This window comes from Scomber scombrus, chromosome 16 (assembly GCF_963691925.1).
Source record: "Scomber scombrus chromosome 16, fScoSco1.1, whole genome shotgun sequence".
NCBI classification, from domain to species: domain Eukaryota; kingdom Metazoa; phylum Chordata; class Actinopteri; order Scombriformes; family Scombridae; genus Scomber; species Scomber scombrus.
In genome coordinates, this window is record NC_084985.1 from 26,791,216 (window position 1) to 26,810,509 (window position 19,294).

The following is a 19,294-nucleotide window of genomic DNA, read 5'->3' on the forward strand; positions in this document are numbered from 1 at the left end:
GCACTGAAATAATTTCTGTCACCAATCATTTCAATGTCAGGGTGAGTACTTGTCTCTGATAGAGCAGCTGTGTGGGTGTATGTGGAAGGATTGTGCTGCTGACCTTGTTGTACTCCACGTGCAGTTTTTCTTGCTCGCTCTCCAGCTTGTCTTTTAAGTTCTTCTGCTCGGAGATGTTGTCCTGGATCTGGATCATTCGCATGTTCCGCTCTGAATACCAATGGGACAAAAATCAATAGCACGATCACAATCTATATACAGGAAAAAAAGCACATGAGATAGTGTACTGATGGCAGATAGGCCCTCTGCTGCAGGCTAATGGAGTATGCTCTCAAGGTTACTGGCGTGGCGCTGCTGCCACATCTGCCATCATAATCACTCATTTGAGGAGAAAATGCCTTTCTTTGGGGCTTCATGCTTGAGTCTGGTATTCAAACAATAACTCATAAAGTAAGTGCTGTAAGGAGGTAAGTGCTTCTTTAAAAATACAAACATAATATCAGATATCTTTCCTATACTTAGGATACTATAAAATAAAATAAAAGGGCATTTTATTGATGCTGTAGATGCATATCAGTAAATATAAGTGCATGGAGCACAAGACCATGAGAATGGCTGTTGGCAAACATACAGATAAGCATCATGTTTTCATCTCAGTACTCTGTGGATAGAAAAGGAAAGAAAAACAGTAGTACTAGTGTCACTGCTGACTTTGGATTGGAGGCAGACTAGAGAAGCAATACTGTAGGTTTCATGTTTGAAAGGACTAAATCCTCCTTTTAATAGTACCTGTCACAGGGTGCTTTTCTGATTTAAGGCAGTCTGACGGCACCACAACAATGTTCAGTACCTACAGAGGGATATCCTTTAAATCTTCTCACAATTCAGTTTATACTGAGAGGTAACATTTTGTCTACATCTGCCTTTGAAAAGTCACTGAGTCAATGCATCAGTCGATAAGGTCCTGAGTCCAAAAGTCGAATACCAGCATCAGTACTGTCTCCTCCTCTACCATCCAGTAACCCAAGCCTCTTCTGCCAGCTGCTGTCAGAAGAGGCTTGGGTTTTATAACGGATCTAATACCAGGAAACACACTTTTTATTCCTCTGACTGTGTGTAAATCTGACGTTAATACATCACAAATGATGAAAAGTAGCATTAAAACACAAGCGTTGCTGCACACTTTTTGAAATCAAATTGAATGTGTTTTAAGACCTTGACAGAAAAAATGAAGCAAAATGAATGCACAATCAGGCTAAGCTTTATGCTTGAAACCAATTTGATATTGATATAAATAGAAATATTAACAGGGATGTTTTTGTATCTCCATATAACAATATATGTTAAAGTATAATAAAGTAAAGTGATCGAATTAATGGTAAATGCGATGAGAGGTATCCCACTGTTACACTGTTTTAAAAAAAAAAAGGAGCTATTTTGATTTTGACAACAGTCTAAAAGAAGAAGTTCTCACACTCACAGAGTCGGCCAACATTTCTCATGCAACCAGACATCACCTCATAATTGAACACCTACCATAATTAAAAACAAGACTTTTTCTAACATATTATGACCTTCAATTCTGAAAATCTAAAATAAAACTTTTTAAGACTGCAGGAACCCTGATTATAGGTTAAATATGAAACTCATGTAGCTGTTATATCAGTTTAGTTTAACTTAACTGTAACTGCAGTAACTGGGTGCAGACATGAATATAGGTGTTTTAAAGAAAGGAACACAATAATAAGAATGTATGCCTATAAGAACAAAATACATGGAACAAGAAATACAAAGAACTAAATAAAACCTGAGTGAAGGACAGCTCTAATTTTTGTCCATCCCATGTATTTGAATTAGGGTATATTTGAATGCTTCTGTCCTTAATGCCTTCTTGTTTATTTATCGAAATTTAAAGCAATCATTTCACACACTGCAAGCAAGGAGCTTCCACACTGTTGCTGTATTCTGGACTTTTGCCCTTTGTGTAAGACATGGAGGGGTCTCTATACACTGTTACATAAGAATATGCATTAAGAGAAAAAAAGAAGTGTTTGAATTTAAATGTCTGCAGTCTGAGAGGGACTAAAGCACCATCAGCAGTGAGTGGAGCAGAATAAAATCATGTGTTTTCTCACCCAGGTAGTAGTTGACAAAGTCTGCCGTGAGGGCGGGCTGCTTGTGTTTCCTGCGTCCGTCCATGCTGGCGTTGGCGTCCGACGTGTCCACGGGGAAAATATCGGTGCTGATGCCCATCAGCTCCGCCTTCCTCATCAGCTTCCTGATGGCCGAGGCGCTGGAGGTCAGCGGTCGCGGCAGCTTCTCCCGGGGCACCCACGCCTGAGGCCGGGTGTTCCTGGACAGCTCTGCTTTGGCGCGGTACTGCTGCAGGCGGGTCGTGATTCTGGCCTGCGGGAGAAAACACACGTGTGAAAACAGAAATACACATATACTCATTAATTCTAATGAACACAAACCATCGGTGGCTTCTAACTGAACTTCATATGAGCATCGCAGGGGATTCAAGTAGTAGCTGATACACCCTGTTTAAAATCTTCTCACTAAAACCTGCTTATACTGCTTATGTTTTCTGCATGCCTGTTAATTTCATTGATGATTGGCTGGCTGTGAGGTGACTAATGTTAGTGTGCTGACTATTATAACACATGCATAAACAGACAAATATCTTAAAAGGAGGTTTTGTTAAAAACAATGAGGTGCGCCCACAGTGTGTGGAGAGTTCATATAAATAGAATCTACTGTATATAATGTAAGTATGAAACTGGTTGCTACACAGACCCACCTGTGTTTATGTATGTGTGTGCTTCAACATTCTCTCCTGTTAAATATCGCTGTATGCTGTAGCATTTACATATTATTTCACTGAAAAACACAAGTACACACATATACACAGAGGTGCCCACACACTTTTATATGTGTGTGTTGTATTATCTTACCAGAAAAGTCCAATCACTCCACCATAACAGGCCATTAAGCACATGACTCATTGTTGTGGAGGCTGCTTGTTCACCTCATAATAACTAAAAGATCTCAAGAGCAGCTATATTAAGTGTAAACTGTCTCAGCACAGTTCTGGAAGTGACACTGCTGCAGTATTAAAAAATATGACCTGTTAAAACTTGAACCCGAGCTAACAATAAGTGAAATAATGACGATTTCATTCTGTGCTTGTCTTGGAAAAGTATTTTTAAAGATGAAAGTATTCATGTGAAATAAACTGATACTTAGAGGGAGACTAACATTTTAATAATACACCCTAAAACCCAAACTTAAGACTAATCTTCTCTACTGAACAAATAGCTAAATGTCCCAAACTTGAACATCTTCCTCACACCTGTTCAGCAGTCTTCCTCACAGTGGATATGCATGGATGGTGTTAATGTTGCACTTTACCTGAGCTTCAGGTGTGAGCTGTTTCTCTCTCTCCTGCAGAGAGACCTTACAGTACGACTGCAAAGCCAGGTAATTTTTCCTCTTCCACTTCCTGTCAAAGCGGTCTGCGTGCTGTTTGCAGTATGCGAAGAATGGATCGGCGATATCCTGAGGAAAGAAAAACATGCTTGTATTAACACAACAGGGACATTATATTTAACAGCTTTTACTACGCTGACCTTTTACAAGCTAGTCCCATCTGTTCCTCACTCTGTCACAGGATGAAAATTACAATAAAAAGAAAGCAGATGCCTTTTTTTCAAAATGCTGGCTTCCTGGAATGATTTAAGACAGACTTTTTTCACTCGATGCAATCAGTAGATAGAAGCTTTTCTGTGCGATTGACTGGATTAAGAGGTTTGCAGTGTGTAGGCACTTTTCTAGACACTTTTACTGATGTATGTGGTGCATGTATGAACTGCCCAACAACAGCAGAAACAGAGTATTAAAACCTAGATTCATGTTCAAAAACATAAAAATCAAGTTCTTTGAAATAAATTAAGCTAAGGTACATTTTTAGATGACTTTAACATTTGTCATACACACAGGCATCTTCATAAATAGTTATTTATACCATATATAATAAAGTATCAATTGTCCGCTTGTCCGGGACAAGTGGAGGGTTTTTTTATGTCGGGCAAGTGGAAGAGAAATCGGCTTACCCCAAGAGACATGTCAAAAAAAGAGGGGAAAAGAATAAAAAAACAAAACAATGTATGTCTTTATGTTATGTGCAGGGTTTTCCCTATTATTGCCTGACCCCCATCTCTTCATATTTTAGCAGCTGTTACTGTTAACACTGACCAACAAACCACCATCAGCTCCTGCTACACTGATGTTTAAACCCAACAAGCCTTCTATTCTGAAGCTAGCAGGTAGACTGGAGCTGCTTTCATGGGACGGAAAATTAACGAGAGTTCAGAGTATGCCATCAAATGATAATGTCAGACAAAAAGCAACAAAGTAGCTCTTCAGTGAAGCTGAAGTGTTTTAACTGTCCAGTTTATGTGCTGCTGCTGCTGCATTACATTACAGTAATGTTGATGTAGTTTAATAGTTTGGATAGCTGGACTGCTGATGCTTTCCCCCTGTGTGCTGTTTGTCCATAATTACAATAATTAACAGTTCAAGTTGTACTTCCTGCTCACTCACACTTTTAACAGGAAAGCTTTTTACATTTCCAGAGAGAGTGAAGGAATCGGGAGAGCGGAGATAGAATTAGAGGATGTAATGTCAGCGGTTGTGAGAAAAAACAAAGAGAAAGTAAAAAAAATGTATTCACAATTGAAAAAATAAGTTTAAGGAGGGAAGAGAAACACATAGAAGCAGCCCAGGTGTCAGGTGACTCAGAGTCAGGAACACAAAATGCTGATTCATCATTCATCGGACTGATTCAAGTCAAACTTTTATCTTGATATTGAGTTTTAAAAGGCAGATACATTATTTTTTTGATCTTTTTATATAATTCTCTTTCTTCATATTAGTGTTCCAGATGTATTCATATCTGGAAATTCTAATTTTGGTTGAAGTACATATATTTTAGCATCATGATGTAGGTTTCTGCATCATAAGAGCTGGAAGAAAACAAGCTCTCTATGTAGGAGCTCATTCTAAGGTAACAAAAACATTTTGTTTCTTTTTTTCAGGTGAGTATACACTAATTAAAACATACTTATGAATATTATATTACATTTCTGCCAAGTCTGTTCCACTAGATGGCACTGAATTCTAGACCCTGCCCCTTTAAGTGAAATTATACAAATTGTCTTTGTGTGTTAAATCATAATTTTGTTTAGCTGGTCACAAAATGAAAATATCCTTCTTGGAGTGTATATATGTATTGGTGCTGCACTACAGTTTGAATGGCATTGCTAAAGCTCAATTACTCATTTAAATATCTGCTAAGCAGCTAGCAGCGCTAGTTACTATTGTTAACACACTTGACCAAAGACCAAATGTACCAGTGTTTATCACAGTGTGGTCAAACACGGTCAGTGCTCACAGTTACAGTATGAATGTTCATAGCTTACAGACATGACATAGCAATAGTTATCAGTGTACTACCAAAGTATGTAAAATTGTACAATATTGGGATATTTTTTCATGTCTTTAAAAGAAAGGTTAAGTGATAATAGTCCATTATGGTTTCCTCTACCTCCTCTGCTGCAGCTTCAGACAGGAGTCCCTCTCTCTGTGCACAGGTGACATGGAAGTAGGAGCGACACATCCCTGCGTCACAGCTGATGCACACACCGGTCCTGGCAAAGCGGGCATCCTCACAGAAGCTGCATTCCTAAATGCAACAGAAGACAACAGGGAGACAACACTGAACAATGCTTCACAATTGGACCACGACCAAACAGGACATCTTGTTAAACACAGCCTGTGTTTTTTCAATGGTTTAGTCACAGAAAACACACACCTTGTCTAAGTCAATGTCATTTCCTCTTATGAGTCAGTGAATGTGTCACCTGTAGACACAGCACACAGTGTGTTAATGTGAAAGCGTGATGGATGAAATGTTTTAACTTCACACTCTGTTCTCCCTCTGAGAATTCTCTTCTCTTCTCTCGCCACATTCTTTGACTAAAACAGGTCTTTTGACAGACACTCAAAATGTCCAACCAAGCCTGCTGTAGTATAGTGGTGTGCGGCAGTCCACGTGATCAAGGCCTCATGTGCCCGCTAAATTTAAATACCAAGAAACCTTTATATACTTTACATGAATATCAGGACACACTCATTAAAAAGTAATTAAAAATGACACGTGTAGTATCAGGCCTGGAATTAAGTCATTTTTAGGGTCAGGTCACTTTGGCTTTTGATCAATACAAATGTATTGCGGCATCACAGCAAATGTAGGACACCAAGATCAAAACTTAAGATTCAAAAATAATAATTAAGGGTCACTGTATAGAAAAAACAGTACAGTGTTTATTAAAATTGTACACTGAATGTTTGACTTTCCCACAAAATGCTGTCTTATTGATTTAAAAAAAAGTGAACTATTTAAATAATTTAAAAAAATGTCTATGAATGGACTTTGGAAGTTGATCTAAATTAATTATCAAGTTTCAAGTTTCAACAATCATGCAACTAGTAAGATTTGAGTCTGAGATCATAGCAGCAGTCATAAAAAGGAGACTTTTTCAACACATTAAAAGATTACACACACTGATGAGAAACTTCTCAAGGAGAGGCAGGGATGATAGCTGCCAGTCATGTCACAGTCAACAGATTCTCCTGATGTGTCTCAACTGAGAAGTGGCTGTCTGCTTACAGAGAAATGGATTTGTTTGTGTGTGTGTGCGTGTGCATGTGTGTGTGTGTGTGTGTGTGTGTGTGTGTGTGTGTGTGTGTGTGTTTGTGATGGTGTGTTAATATCACATCACACTGAAAAGATAGTATCCTGTTATGTGAATGTTAGTAGTTAGCTAACACTATTCAGCAAAATCCTGGCTAACTTTAAAACATGTATTAATACTTACACTGTACTTGGTTTAGCTGTTTGTGCTTATCACATGTCATTAATTGTTATCTAATGTTAGCTAGCAGATTAGCTGTTAATGTTCATGTTAACATTACACATATATTTGTGGAAGTGGGAGAAATCTCACTCTACTGTTGATGACCAGCATGATGTCCGAAACACTGGGAACCGTGAGTTAGTCACATGGGCATTACAGCCACACCCTTGGGGCATCCACAACTCTGGCTGATTGGCCACAATATAATTCCTGCCCAATGTCAACTGTTGTCAATGTATTTACTTCAACTGCTTTCAGAGTAAACACTGACACTTAAACAGATGTTTCCTTTTCAAAAGACAATTAGTACTACTTCCATCTCTTGTACTTCTACTGAAATACCAACTGTTGTCAATGCTTGCATATACTTCAACTGTCATGTGGAGTCTCTCTCTATGTTCAGTGCCTATACAAATGATAGTTTAATTGCATTTACCACACACATGAGCTGCTTTCAACTTTTACAACTCAACTGACACTTTGATTGTTTTCACCCCACCCACCCCCCAACTCAACTGACACATCAACTGCTTTCATTTCATTCAACTTAACTAACATTTAGACTGTTTTCATCTCTAACAACTCAACTGACCCTTCAACTTCTTTTAACTCTTACAAATCAACACACTTCAACAAATTTCATCTATTTTGACTCAGCTGACACTTTCATCTCCTACAATTGAACTGACACTTCAACTGTGTTCATCTCTCACAACTCGACTGACACTTCAACTGCTTGGAAGATATAATTCATGCAGGATTTAAAACATGTAACTAAAACCTAATTGAATGAACAATGAAGCCACAACATGTTTTTAATCAGTATGTTAGAGAGTACTTGCCTTGGCCCCGTATTTTGAATAATTCATCTCTGTGAGCGTCACTGGTCGTAGTTTATCGATGTCTCCAAACGCTACTCCAGGAACATAAAGTGCACAAACCACATGCACCCATCTGAAAACATAGAAGAAGAAAATCAAATTGGCTGATAAACTGGTTTGTTGAAGGGAAACAGAACAAAGTACTATACATTAATATGAAAACTGTGGGCTGAAAATGAAAAGTAGTTTTTAAAAAGGTGACATTTAAAATATATTGATTTCTGCATACGTGATAAAAAAAAATCTATGGCTGTGGTTATTTTTGCATTTAGCGTAGGGAGAATTACTGCAGACAATGACAAACTTAATATCATGAAATTGGCTGCAGTGAGTTGCTCAGACACTTCAAAAAGAAATGGATTCATAGATTTATGTAGCCCCAGACTCTGGCTATGGTATGGTGTGACACAATTTCAAATGTGGACTTTAGGGAAGAGAATCCGAAGTCCAATATAAAGATATCCATCTCTAGCAAGCAACCGCTTCACAGTTTAATTTGCTGTGTTTTTCATGCTCTAGTGAAGTAGTAAATTTGGGTGCAGCCTGGCTGAGGAGCACTATCAGCGATAACGTGGCTGAAGTCTCCACGCTTCACATAACACTCTTTTCTCTCACTCGTTTTCTTCCTCTATCTCTCCTCTTCCCACCATCCCCCTCTCTCATTCCTCCACCAGCTCGCTCTCTCTCTCTCTCTCTCCTCCTTAATCCAACTTCCTTTTCTACCACTGCTGAATATATGTACAATTTAGATAGCCTTTGGCTGCCTGCAGCATTTTGACCAGTTAAGGTCATTAGGCGTTATTTGTTTGCTGAACACGTTCCATTCGCTGCCTCTTGTAAATGGCAACTGACCACCAGGTCAATGTGCTACTGTATCTCACCTTCCGGCGTCGGTCTCTTTGAAGATGCCATCCTGGTTGGGGCAGAGCTCGCAGCTGGGAGCCACTCCGTTCTTACAGGCATCACAAAACCAAGGCTCTGTCGAGTTCTCCGAGGCGGAGCTCATGATGGAGTCGCTCTCGCCATCTACGCCGTAACACCCTGGAAACATAGCAAAGGGTTACCGGTATGGCAGAATCAGTTTCACTGTTCATTAAAGATAACATCAGTCATCCTTTTTTCCATGTCACTGGCATGACAATGTCTCAGTGTGTCACCACCTTTGCGAGTAGCAGAGGAAATATAGGCCCGTGTTCTGACTGTTGAAAGTTTTCAGTGTAGAGAGAGGCTGCACACTGAGGGCACAGTAACCATGAAACCACAACAAATATGCTGTTTTTCAGGTGCTCTCTGACCCCTTAATTTTTTTGAGAGTGTTGAATGGTTCAAAATGAACTAATTATATTTTATATTTATCAGTACAGTAAAGTTTATTTGCTAGTAACTGCATTTAATCTGCAGTCTAGGTCGAGCCATAAAGCTGCTCTGACTGGCAGGAGGCAGTAGCAGGTGTGGCTGATTGTGTGCACAACATTGAACTGCTAGAGGTTCCCAGTCACTGCAGGAACTTCAGGAAGTAGGCGGACTTGACAAACTTTGTAGGCGGGAACTTTACAGGAACATCTTCTCACTCTGTCCTCTAAACCGCTGTGTCTCCATAGCAGAGTAGGACCCAGATAGGACCCACCGGACTCTGACCGTGACGTCACAGAGGTGACTCGCCAAAAATATAACAAAGAAAATGACAACGAGGAGGTAAACATGGAGGGAGTTGAGGTGGTTGCCGCGTTTCTGGTTTGTGTGTCCCTGTACATGACGGTGGACGCTATGAACTTTTTTTCCGGCAGTGTAGACTCTTTCTACTACTGTTCTTCTTCTGCTGGGTTTTAAAAATGCTGCTTATTTTAGCGCTTTCTGTTGATGCCACATCCCGCTTTGAGTATACCCAATCAGCACCAAGTAAACCTCAAACCCCACCCAGGAACTTTTCGGGGCCGTATGGAGTACCTACCCAGAGGCAGGGACTTGGTTAGACCCCGTAAAAGTTCCGGGAGACAGTCCTTCGCGGGAGGTTCCTGCAATGGAGACACGCACCATTGGCCCCGGCCCCGTAAAATTACCCTGAAGTTCCTGCAGTGGAAACGGGGCTAATGATGTTTTGGATTGAAAAGCTGGATGGTCAGAGCGTAGCAAAGAAAACGTTTGTTATTTGCTTACAAGAACTTGGGTTTACACCTGGCAGGAGTCTGGTCCGACTAATACATTATTCCATTACAGTTGAATGTGGAAGTTGGACACCGACATGTTCTTGATGTTCTGCAACATACAGGAACTCTTCAACTGCATTCAGTACAAGTGGCTGATGTGGATGTGTCTTTTAAAGTATCAGTGAGACAATGAAATACAATCCAGTCCAGTTGGAGTAATAGACAAAAGTGATTAAAGCTAGAAAACCACAAGTCTGGAAAGTTATCACCTTGTTTTCTAATGCATACATGTAGAACGCATCTGTGTCTGCAAACCCCTGATTGCAGTGTGTATGGAACTGTGTCTGAGGTCTTTGTGCAAGTCCACAACTGTCCATGAAAACCATGAACTGAACTTTAGTTTTGTCTTCCAAATACATTTGACTGATCCATCTGTCTTTTTTTTGGAAAAGTGTCTGTATTCATAGATATTGGTAATTCACTTAATGAGTATAATGTTATTAACACCAACAGAAATGATGTATAGCACAGTATTGGCTGCTTAACTATCAATATTTAACTGGAGGTTTGAAACATTCTGCTGTCTTGAATAACGTAATTCTGCTCGACATAATTCATCAAGCATCAAAACCTAATGAGAAGAAATAACTACATTTACTTGCTCGTCACTTCCACAAGAAGTAACAGCACATTAGACTCCATTTGACAAATGTTTGATTTAATTCTGCATTTTTGTTTTGAAGCCAGCAGTATAAGAGGAAAGTTGTTGTGGTTGTGAAGAACCTGTCTTTGTCAGCTACAATTTAGCGTATACCAACCAGCATCTAGACACATACTAGCATTGCTATATGTCCTGCATTGAGTTGACAGTGCGTATATCCATGGGGTTTGCTGTTCTAACTCTTTGGAATCCAAGAAGACAAAGAAAGTTAAAAAATAGACCTACTGCTGTCAATCTAGTGTGACACTGCAGCCGCACAAATTGAACATTTGATAAAAAATGTACCCTCAGAGAAGCAAAACGAAGCCGAGCAAACGCATTTTAATGTTGTCCTCTTAATTTTCTGAGGTTTCCTAAACAATTACTTGCCTGATGTGGTTTCTATGGCAGCTATTACACCAGGAAAACGTGCTCCTCACTACCAATGAGGGCAGCAATCAGTACTCTGCCTCTGTTGGGGAGATAACACTCTAACTCCTAATTCAGTCAACCAGCCTTCAGGCTTTTTAAGCAATGGGAAAGACTCGCAAATCAAAAGCTCAATGTTCTGCATGCCCGTCACTGTGTGCCACGCTGGGGAGTCGGGCGGCCCATCGAAAGCAAACACTGGCGCAGACGGAGTTGTTTATTCAGCTCTACACTTTGTGTGGTGGGTGCATGTCCTTTTCTGATTGAGAGACCATTTGCTGTGTGTTGTGGTAGATCACTTATTTTGAACTCTGCTCTTCAGAAGCTGGGGGAAAAGAGAGGTGGGGGTGGGGGTGGGGGTGTTTGCAGTTTTTAGAGGCTCCTGGTTTGCCACAAGACCAACCCAAAGGCAGGACACATCAGTCAAATTGCTGATTTCTCCAATTGAGCAATTAAGTCACAGTCGGGGTCCGCCCTGACCTTTAAAATGAAATAACTACGTATGTTCTAAGTACCCAACATGTGAACATACCTATCTCTATTCCATTTTCCCCACAGTATGTGGCAAGGGCAGGAGGCTAAGTCCGGCTTGCTCCAATATAGCTCCACTCAACGTTTATTTTCTTACAGGAAGGTATTACTGGGATACCTCTGGCAACAGCTGGGCGCTTCATTTTCCCTGATTGGGCTTTGAACCGTGGAACTGGGATTGTGAACGACCACCATGCTGGTTTAACCGACTTATGGCTGAATGGCACAAATCTTCGGTGTTCCTTTTGAACTGAGATACAAAGCTCAGACCATTAAGCCATGGGTTGCTGGCTAATATGAGCTAAGCTGACAAAAAGTGATGACTACAGGATAGCTTGATAATCCCTGAAGGAAAGATTATCCTTGTCAGAAATGACGAGCTTGGCAGGAAAAAAAAAAGAAGGGTGCAAGGTAGGGTTGACTGAATCAAGAGAAGTACTTTTAACTGAGAAAGAGCTGTTTGTTTGCCTTCAACAAAGGCTAACCAACTAGGTGTAAATTCATCCCAAAGTGACAATATGAAATCATGCATGGATGAAGACATACAATGAAGGCAATGGGTTGTTTGTCCATGGGATGAAAAGAAAAGTGATGAGCATCTCACAAGAGTGAACCAGCCATCTGTTATTCTGACAGTACGTTGATTGCTTGCATTTTCAACTTGGCAGCCGTCTCATACTAATTTTCTGTCTTTAGCTATCTACAAACCAACAATACAAACTGGTGACCAATAAACGACAAAAATGAATAAATGAGTAGAGAAACGTAGCTAATGCAGATTCTTCCATACAGAACATGAGGACTGACTGAATGGTGCGATGGGGATGAAAATGATCCACCATCATCATTAAAAAAAAAACCAAATGCGGGAATGTCTCTATCTCTATCGAGGTCATCACTCCGGTAATGCGACACACACTTAGAGAACCTGGTTTAATTTACACCAGGTATTAACATATGATCTGTGTCTGGATATAATATCGGGATGACATCCGAACCAAGGGTCTTTGCATTATCACCTTGTTAAAATACATTCTCATTTTCTTTTGTGTTCACATAGTGATTGCATATACAAATTAGCTGGGCGGAGTTGGTGGACTTGTCAATAACCACAACACATCACAGGTCAAGGAAACTGCTACCATGAATGAACTTCATTCAATTCTAAATCGCTTTGTGCAAGGAAAGACTTTTAGATACTGCTAATAGTTGTAATCTTTTGCTGGGCTTGCTTTAGCTGACAGGAAGAAGCGGAACCAGGTGACCTTTCAACTTAGTGGGTTGTTTTTTTCCTATGAATGTGGTCACACTGTACAGATTGCATTTACGCCTGGCTGAGATCCAAAAAGTAATGCAGCTACACCTGCGGTTGCATGTTTTTACTTATCGAAATAACGTATCAAGAGGGTTAGGGTTAGGGTTAACAGGTGGCATGTCAATACCAGGTATAAATGGGGTACCTATCACTCCATTTACACATGGTATTAACATGCAATAAGACACTTTGTTAGTTTCTCCATTTATTTGTCACCCATCTGCATCTAAGTCTGAAACCAATTAGTCAAGTTATCAATTAGCTGATTGCCATAAAATTATGTTATATATAAACTTATTCACTGCAGTTATTCTTCAAGGCAAAAATACCAAACACCCTTTTCTTATATTTTATGGGCTACATCAATAAAATAAAATAAATAATGAGCAAATTAATCAATAATGAAGATAATTGTTTATTGCAGGCCTATTCTTCACTTTGCAAGCATCACAATAAGCATCTTCACAATCTGCCTTGTTCATTACCTTTGTATATGTGGTTAATACACATTTTATTAACACTACAACCAAACTGTGCCATATTTCAGTATGGATCAATCATTTTGCCAGATGTTATCATTATAATTAGTAGTAGTTATTAGTTTCAAAAGCCTAATTTGGAAAGCCTGATATGGCCGAGACTATTGTTGCCCAAAAGCTATTAAAAACACATCAATGAGATACATTGTTGCACTTAGTGACATGTTCCTGCATTACCACAAACACACACTGTAGTTTATTTTGAATCAGTCACACACACAGTCCTGCTGGCAGAAATAATCACTAGAGCACCAAATGTGTATCAATCCAATGCTTAAAATAGTCCCCAACAAATACACTATTTCCTCCTGTTCGAGCCACATTTGATAAAACTATAGTGACCAGCTGTTTAGAACATTACTGAACCTTAAATGTAACAGTATATTTGTGACCACATCATAAAATATATATATTCAGTAGGAACCAGCTGAGAGCCAAAAACTGACTGAAAAATTAACAAATAGGGTGACAGTATAAATCGGTAGAGCATGAAAGCTGTATGATGGTGTAACATTAACAGTTAACTTTCCTACAGCAGCCTATAAATGATAATAATGATACAAAATGAGAGAACTGAATCCTCAGACTACTGAATATGAGACAAAACCAGCAGACCTTAATACATGAATAAATGACAAAAAAAAGGGCTTCTTTGACATTTACAGTCAAAGGCAAATAAAAGCAAAGGGGGAACTTGTGCTATGGTAATGATGTCTGCCTTGTACGACTGGTGAGAGTCAGATAATCAAAAGACAGACCGGTAAGAACAGCACTCCTCTATGTGCTCTGTGTAGATGCTTGCTTTGTGGACTCCTGCTCATTCCGCCTTTTGATCTTTCACCCATATCTTGTGCGCCCACCTTTCATGTCAGCCCCTCTTCTTGTCTGAGGGGGAGTGATGGTGTCCGGACAGCGATGTGAACACGAGAACAAAGAAAAAGCAGTGGAGTCAAGCGGCAAGACTGACTCGTGTGAGCTCCAGATACTGACAGCTCATCTCTCATCTCTGCCTCAGAACTTCTTTGTTTGACCTTGTTTTAACCTTAAACATTGTACTTTGTGATCTCTAAAATGAAATGTTATGACACATGTTATGAGTACACCTTTTCAGCATAATATTTCTCCATCATCGGGATTACTTATCCAGCTCCCATGTGCTTAAATAGGCAAATGGAACCGTCAACATGAACATGGACCCAGGACCGTCTCGCTGTGAGGTAACAGTGCTAACCGCTAAGCCACCATAGTCTTTATCAGAAAATAAAAAAGGACCCCAAATTGACCCTTGAGGCATTCTGAGTTTAATTCTGGCCAATTAAGAGACATGATTGTCTATTTTCCAGGTAGTAAGAGAACCAGTGTTGAGAGATGCTAGAAATTACAACCCAGTGTCGGAGAACAATCGTCAATCTTATCAAATATTGCACCTAATGTCATGAGGGATTTAAGTTTCTTGGATATCTAGGATACAGCGGGAACACAATGTCTGTGACCGACTGCATCTCTTCAGTTACAGTTACCGTTATTTGGAACAGACGAGAGCATGTGGGAGATTTTACGTTGCATTCACTTGGTGCTGCCAACACTTACTTGTAACAGAACTCGTAACCGTTAAGGTGCTGACTTTGATAGAATCACCATGTTTACTGTAGTAACAAAAACTGAATAAATGAATGACTGATGCATTATTAAATGAGTTATCTGTTTTATTTTCTCTTTTTAATAAAAAGTTTCGTAGGGCTCTTAGTTTCCCTCACAAGTATGTAGTGGCTTTTTCTCCAATATCACCTGAATGCTGCACTGCATTAAAGCTCACTCTCTACAACAAGGCTTTACAGTCCACTTAGTTAAGTTATAGTGTAAGTCCAGATGGCGAGCTAAAATCAAGCTAACCAGGGCTAACAAGCTAGTTTGACCACCGACTGGCTGCTGGACATCTCACAAACTACAGCTACATCCCAACTTGTCTTAAAAATTAACCAGTTAGTTACATAATAATGGGTTTCAGTCTTTCAAAAGAAAAATGTGGTTTATTATGTTTATTAAGTTACTTCATTTTACTTTTAGAGCCTAAAATCTGTGCACAGTACTGTATATGAGCTTCAGTTGAAAGACAAACCTGATCAGATGTGGTAAATTGATTCAATACTGGATTGAAATTCAATTAAATACTATTGAATTACATTCCTAGTTTGAGGACCGGTTTGCCTTGGGTTCCTCCTCAAGGTGCACTTACTTACACAGCTCAACAGAAAGTGCAACCGACATGCAATGATCAATTTTTATTATCCTGGGACATTATTTGCAGTGCTGTATATCTCAAGGATGAGATAATATATCATGACAAAAAAATAGCTGAGGTTTGAATTAAACCTCCAATAGGACAATAGATCTATCCAGTTTGAGCACAAGTACCCAGGAATGGCAAACTTATTGATAGAATTAAGTTCCATATTTTACTGCCTTGGGAAAAAAAGGAACAGCATCTATGTCCTTGGAGAAAAAGATAAGAACTGGCCACAAGTGCTGCCGCTGCCTCCTCTCTCTCTCTCAAGTCTACACTGCGAGCCACTCACTCTCCCTTCTGTGTCTCCTCATGGAGATTAAACCTGTCTCAGAGGAAGAAAATATCAACCGACCAAACGAACAAGATAAATTAAAGACCTGCTCCTAATATCTTGTGTCTGCCTATGGAGAATTGGTGATTAGGACTGTTCTCACCCGTCACGTCTGTGTGGGCGTGTGTGTGTGTGCGTGCATGTGTGTCAGTGTGTGTGTGTGTGTGTGTGTGTGTGTGTGTGTGTGTGTGTGTGTGTGTGTGTGTGTGTTAGACTGTCTGATATTATGGAATGAGTCCAGCCAGCTTGAAGGTGTTGGCTACTCCGAGGCGAAGCTCTGATACACTTCAACCAATGACAGTGAGAGGGACTGTGTTTGTAGGAAAGGCAAACTGTGAGTGTGTGTGTCTCATTACATGTTATTATAAGCATGTGTGAACATGTTAACTTATTATGTCACCCAATGAATGTCTCTTAACTGTAAATCATTACAGGGCTTACACGTAAAAGCTCCCTATGCAGATGTAGTTTTAATGAGATACCAACAGTGATGTTGGGCGCACACTGCTCTTCTTCAGACTAAGACAAAAATGTATAGTCGCCATCTTAAATAGATCAAAAAATATATAATGATAATGTTATGTATATATACACATATGTACAAAAGTTGTCCATAGACATATAGATGGGACCACCAGAGCACAATAGCTAAATATCAGGTCTATAGCCATCATAACATCAATATGGCTAGATTACATAAGTCATATGTCAACTATGTCAGGAGGTAAAACAATGAAAGGTGAACTTATATAACAGCACCTGTAAGTTCTGGATCATAAGGATCATTGTGATATGAGGTAGAGTGTAAAGACTAACACACACCAACAGTGTATGAAGCCACCACTGTTCTCTATGCGCTGTCAAGTCATTTTTATGCTGAGATCAGACTAAACAATGAGCTCATAATGAGTCTACTCAAATAATATGTGTCTGGATAAAATTAATGTTTTATGTGGAGTAGTGTAGCTGTAGATGAACAGTAGTCACAATCTGAAATTCAGTTTGGGATTGCAGGTATTGCATATAGTTTAATTGATTCCCACAAAACTAGCACTTCAAAAATGGGACATTCCTGCACACATTTACAGCAATGTATTTTAAAGTTCAGCCAATGTTTGCACTGGTACAGCATGCAGGAGAACTGACCACAAATGCTGTATCAGATGGTCTGACTTCTGTCTTGGACAACACACCTGGAACACGCTCTCTCCTGCTCTGTACAAGGCTACGAGCCCCCTCTACTGCTGCAGCATCTCTTGCTACTAGCATATACAGACAAGCTTGCAATGATATTAACTTGAAGGCACCAGATATGTCAACATTAACAGCGTTACTCGTCAGGATCCTCACATAGCTAACGGTAATGTTACTGAGGTGAAGCAGCCGTCCAAAGAGAAGTTTCAGGCTAACTGGCTCAGATTATATTCGTGGCTTCAACTTAACAATGCTGAAATGAGCTGCTCCATTTGTAAAATGTATGGTGCTGCACCTTTTACCAGCCTGTGTTACAAAACATGAAATGTCAAGTTACCGCTCAAGATTCTCAAACAGCAGATCTGAAGAGAAAGTGCGAAGCAGATTCAACAAAGAACATGATGCTAATACTAACATTGCAGTCACTCTCCTCCAACTTAAGGTATTCTCAACTATATGATATAGTTCAAGTTAAGTTGAAGGACAGGGACAAAATGCAATCTGAGGTGAGAATAGGACAAAGTAAGGCCTGTACCCCCCTCCACAAAGTAAAACCCCCCTATGTGATACATTTAAGGGGTGAATTCCCTCCAATTTTGAAAAATGAATTTCAGGCCCTGGTATCACTATCTCAGATGTGTCACAAAGACTAGTGTGTCAGCACTGGAGTCAGACTACTTCTCAGACATACACCATGATGCTGATGAGCAGCAGCACTCTGTGGCTCACAGCTATAAACATGAGAGAGAGGAATGATAGGAACAATGATTTATTTCATGTCAGTGAACCTGTAAACATCTGACTATCACCCTCTGGTCCAGAGCAACACAGGATGTTTTTTTAACAGCAGACATTCTGACATGTCACAGCTGGAAATAATAACCAACTACAAAGCTTGATATGAACAGTGTAGAGTTTCTTTTGGATTGGTACAGTGACAGCAATGCAAGAAACACAGGACAATGACCATCTGAAAACAACAACATTCAGCCAATGTTAGTCAAACAGACTTTTCAGGACTCCGATCCATGAATGTACTTATGTTCACATCAAACTTTGTTGTCACGCCTGCCAATAATATGCTAATTTATTTCATTATCCATGTTCTGATTCTTTTGTCTAGAGTTTCCTCTAGTGTATTGCAAGCCTGGCTTAAACACTGGGGAGTGCCGGTGATGTCACGGCAACAGCCAAACTGTCTTCACCGGGCTGACTGACAGCAGAAACTTACTAAACCTAAAGAGTTTACATGTCAGCTCCACGGGAAGAAATCAACTGTATTTATTGATTCATTGATACAGTTAATAAGTTGAAAATACATATACAGCAGGATATACAAGCAGCTTCCTACTCAGATTATACTTCACTATGCAACAGAAAGTCTCAGATTCAGTGCAGATTGATATATTTAATAAAACAGAAGTATATTTGTTCTGTGGGAAAACACAGTTGCTCTGATGGCCTCCTCCTGTCCTCTACACGAGCACAAGCACATTCACCAAATGCAGCCTTTGGACATGATGATCATGATGATGACGATGATGTTCACAGCCTTCATTCTAATGTAGCCTCGTCTTCACTCTGGCTCATTATCTCTCCCGCTGTGGTGTAGCTGGGATATGTTGGTGTTATGTTTTTTTTATTAAGTAGGGAAATGTTTGAACCGGAGGCTTAAGATGAGCAAGCCCAGAGCATCAGCTATGATTGTTTTGTGTTTTTAATAATCAAACCCCCTACCATGGATGCCCCAAGGTTATGTAGTTAAAAGATGTTAGAGGATTGGGAAAATGGAATTTAATGCTAAAACATACGTACTTCAACCAAAATAAGCCCTATTTCATTTGTTCATAACTATTTTATAGTAAAATGTTGCCAACTCAGAGCTATAGCCTTAGCCTGTTTAGCCTTAGCATGTTTATATGCTAGGATGGTATACAAATGTATTGTGACCTCTGCTATTTAT

General features: G+C 39.7%; 1 protein-coding gene across 2 annotated transcripts in view; it reads right to left on the bottom strand.

Moving 5' to 3' along the window:
- The window catches only part of phf14 (PHD finger protein 14), an 88,897-nt gene that overhangs the window by 61,191 nt on the left and 8,412 nt on the right, over positions 1–19,294 (bottom strand). For both annotated transcript variants that reach the window (XM_062436280.1, XM_062436281.1), the window contains exons 5-10: positions 8,740–8,899; positions 7,820–7,931; positions 5,606–5,743; positions 3,412–3,558; positions 2,136–2,406; positions 104–210 (exon numbers count right to left, since the gene is read on the bottom strand). In XM_062436280.1, coding sequence (XP_062292264.1) covers positions 104–210; positions 2,136–2,406; positions 3,412–3,558; positions 5,606–5,743; positions 7,820–7,931; positions 8,740–8,899 — 935 coding nt within the window. The remainder of the gene's footprint in view (positions 1–103; positions 211–2,135; positions 2,407–3,411; positions 3,559–5,605; positions 5,744–7,819; positions 7,932–8,739; positions 8,900–19,294) is intronic.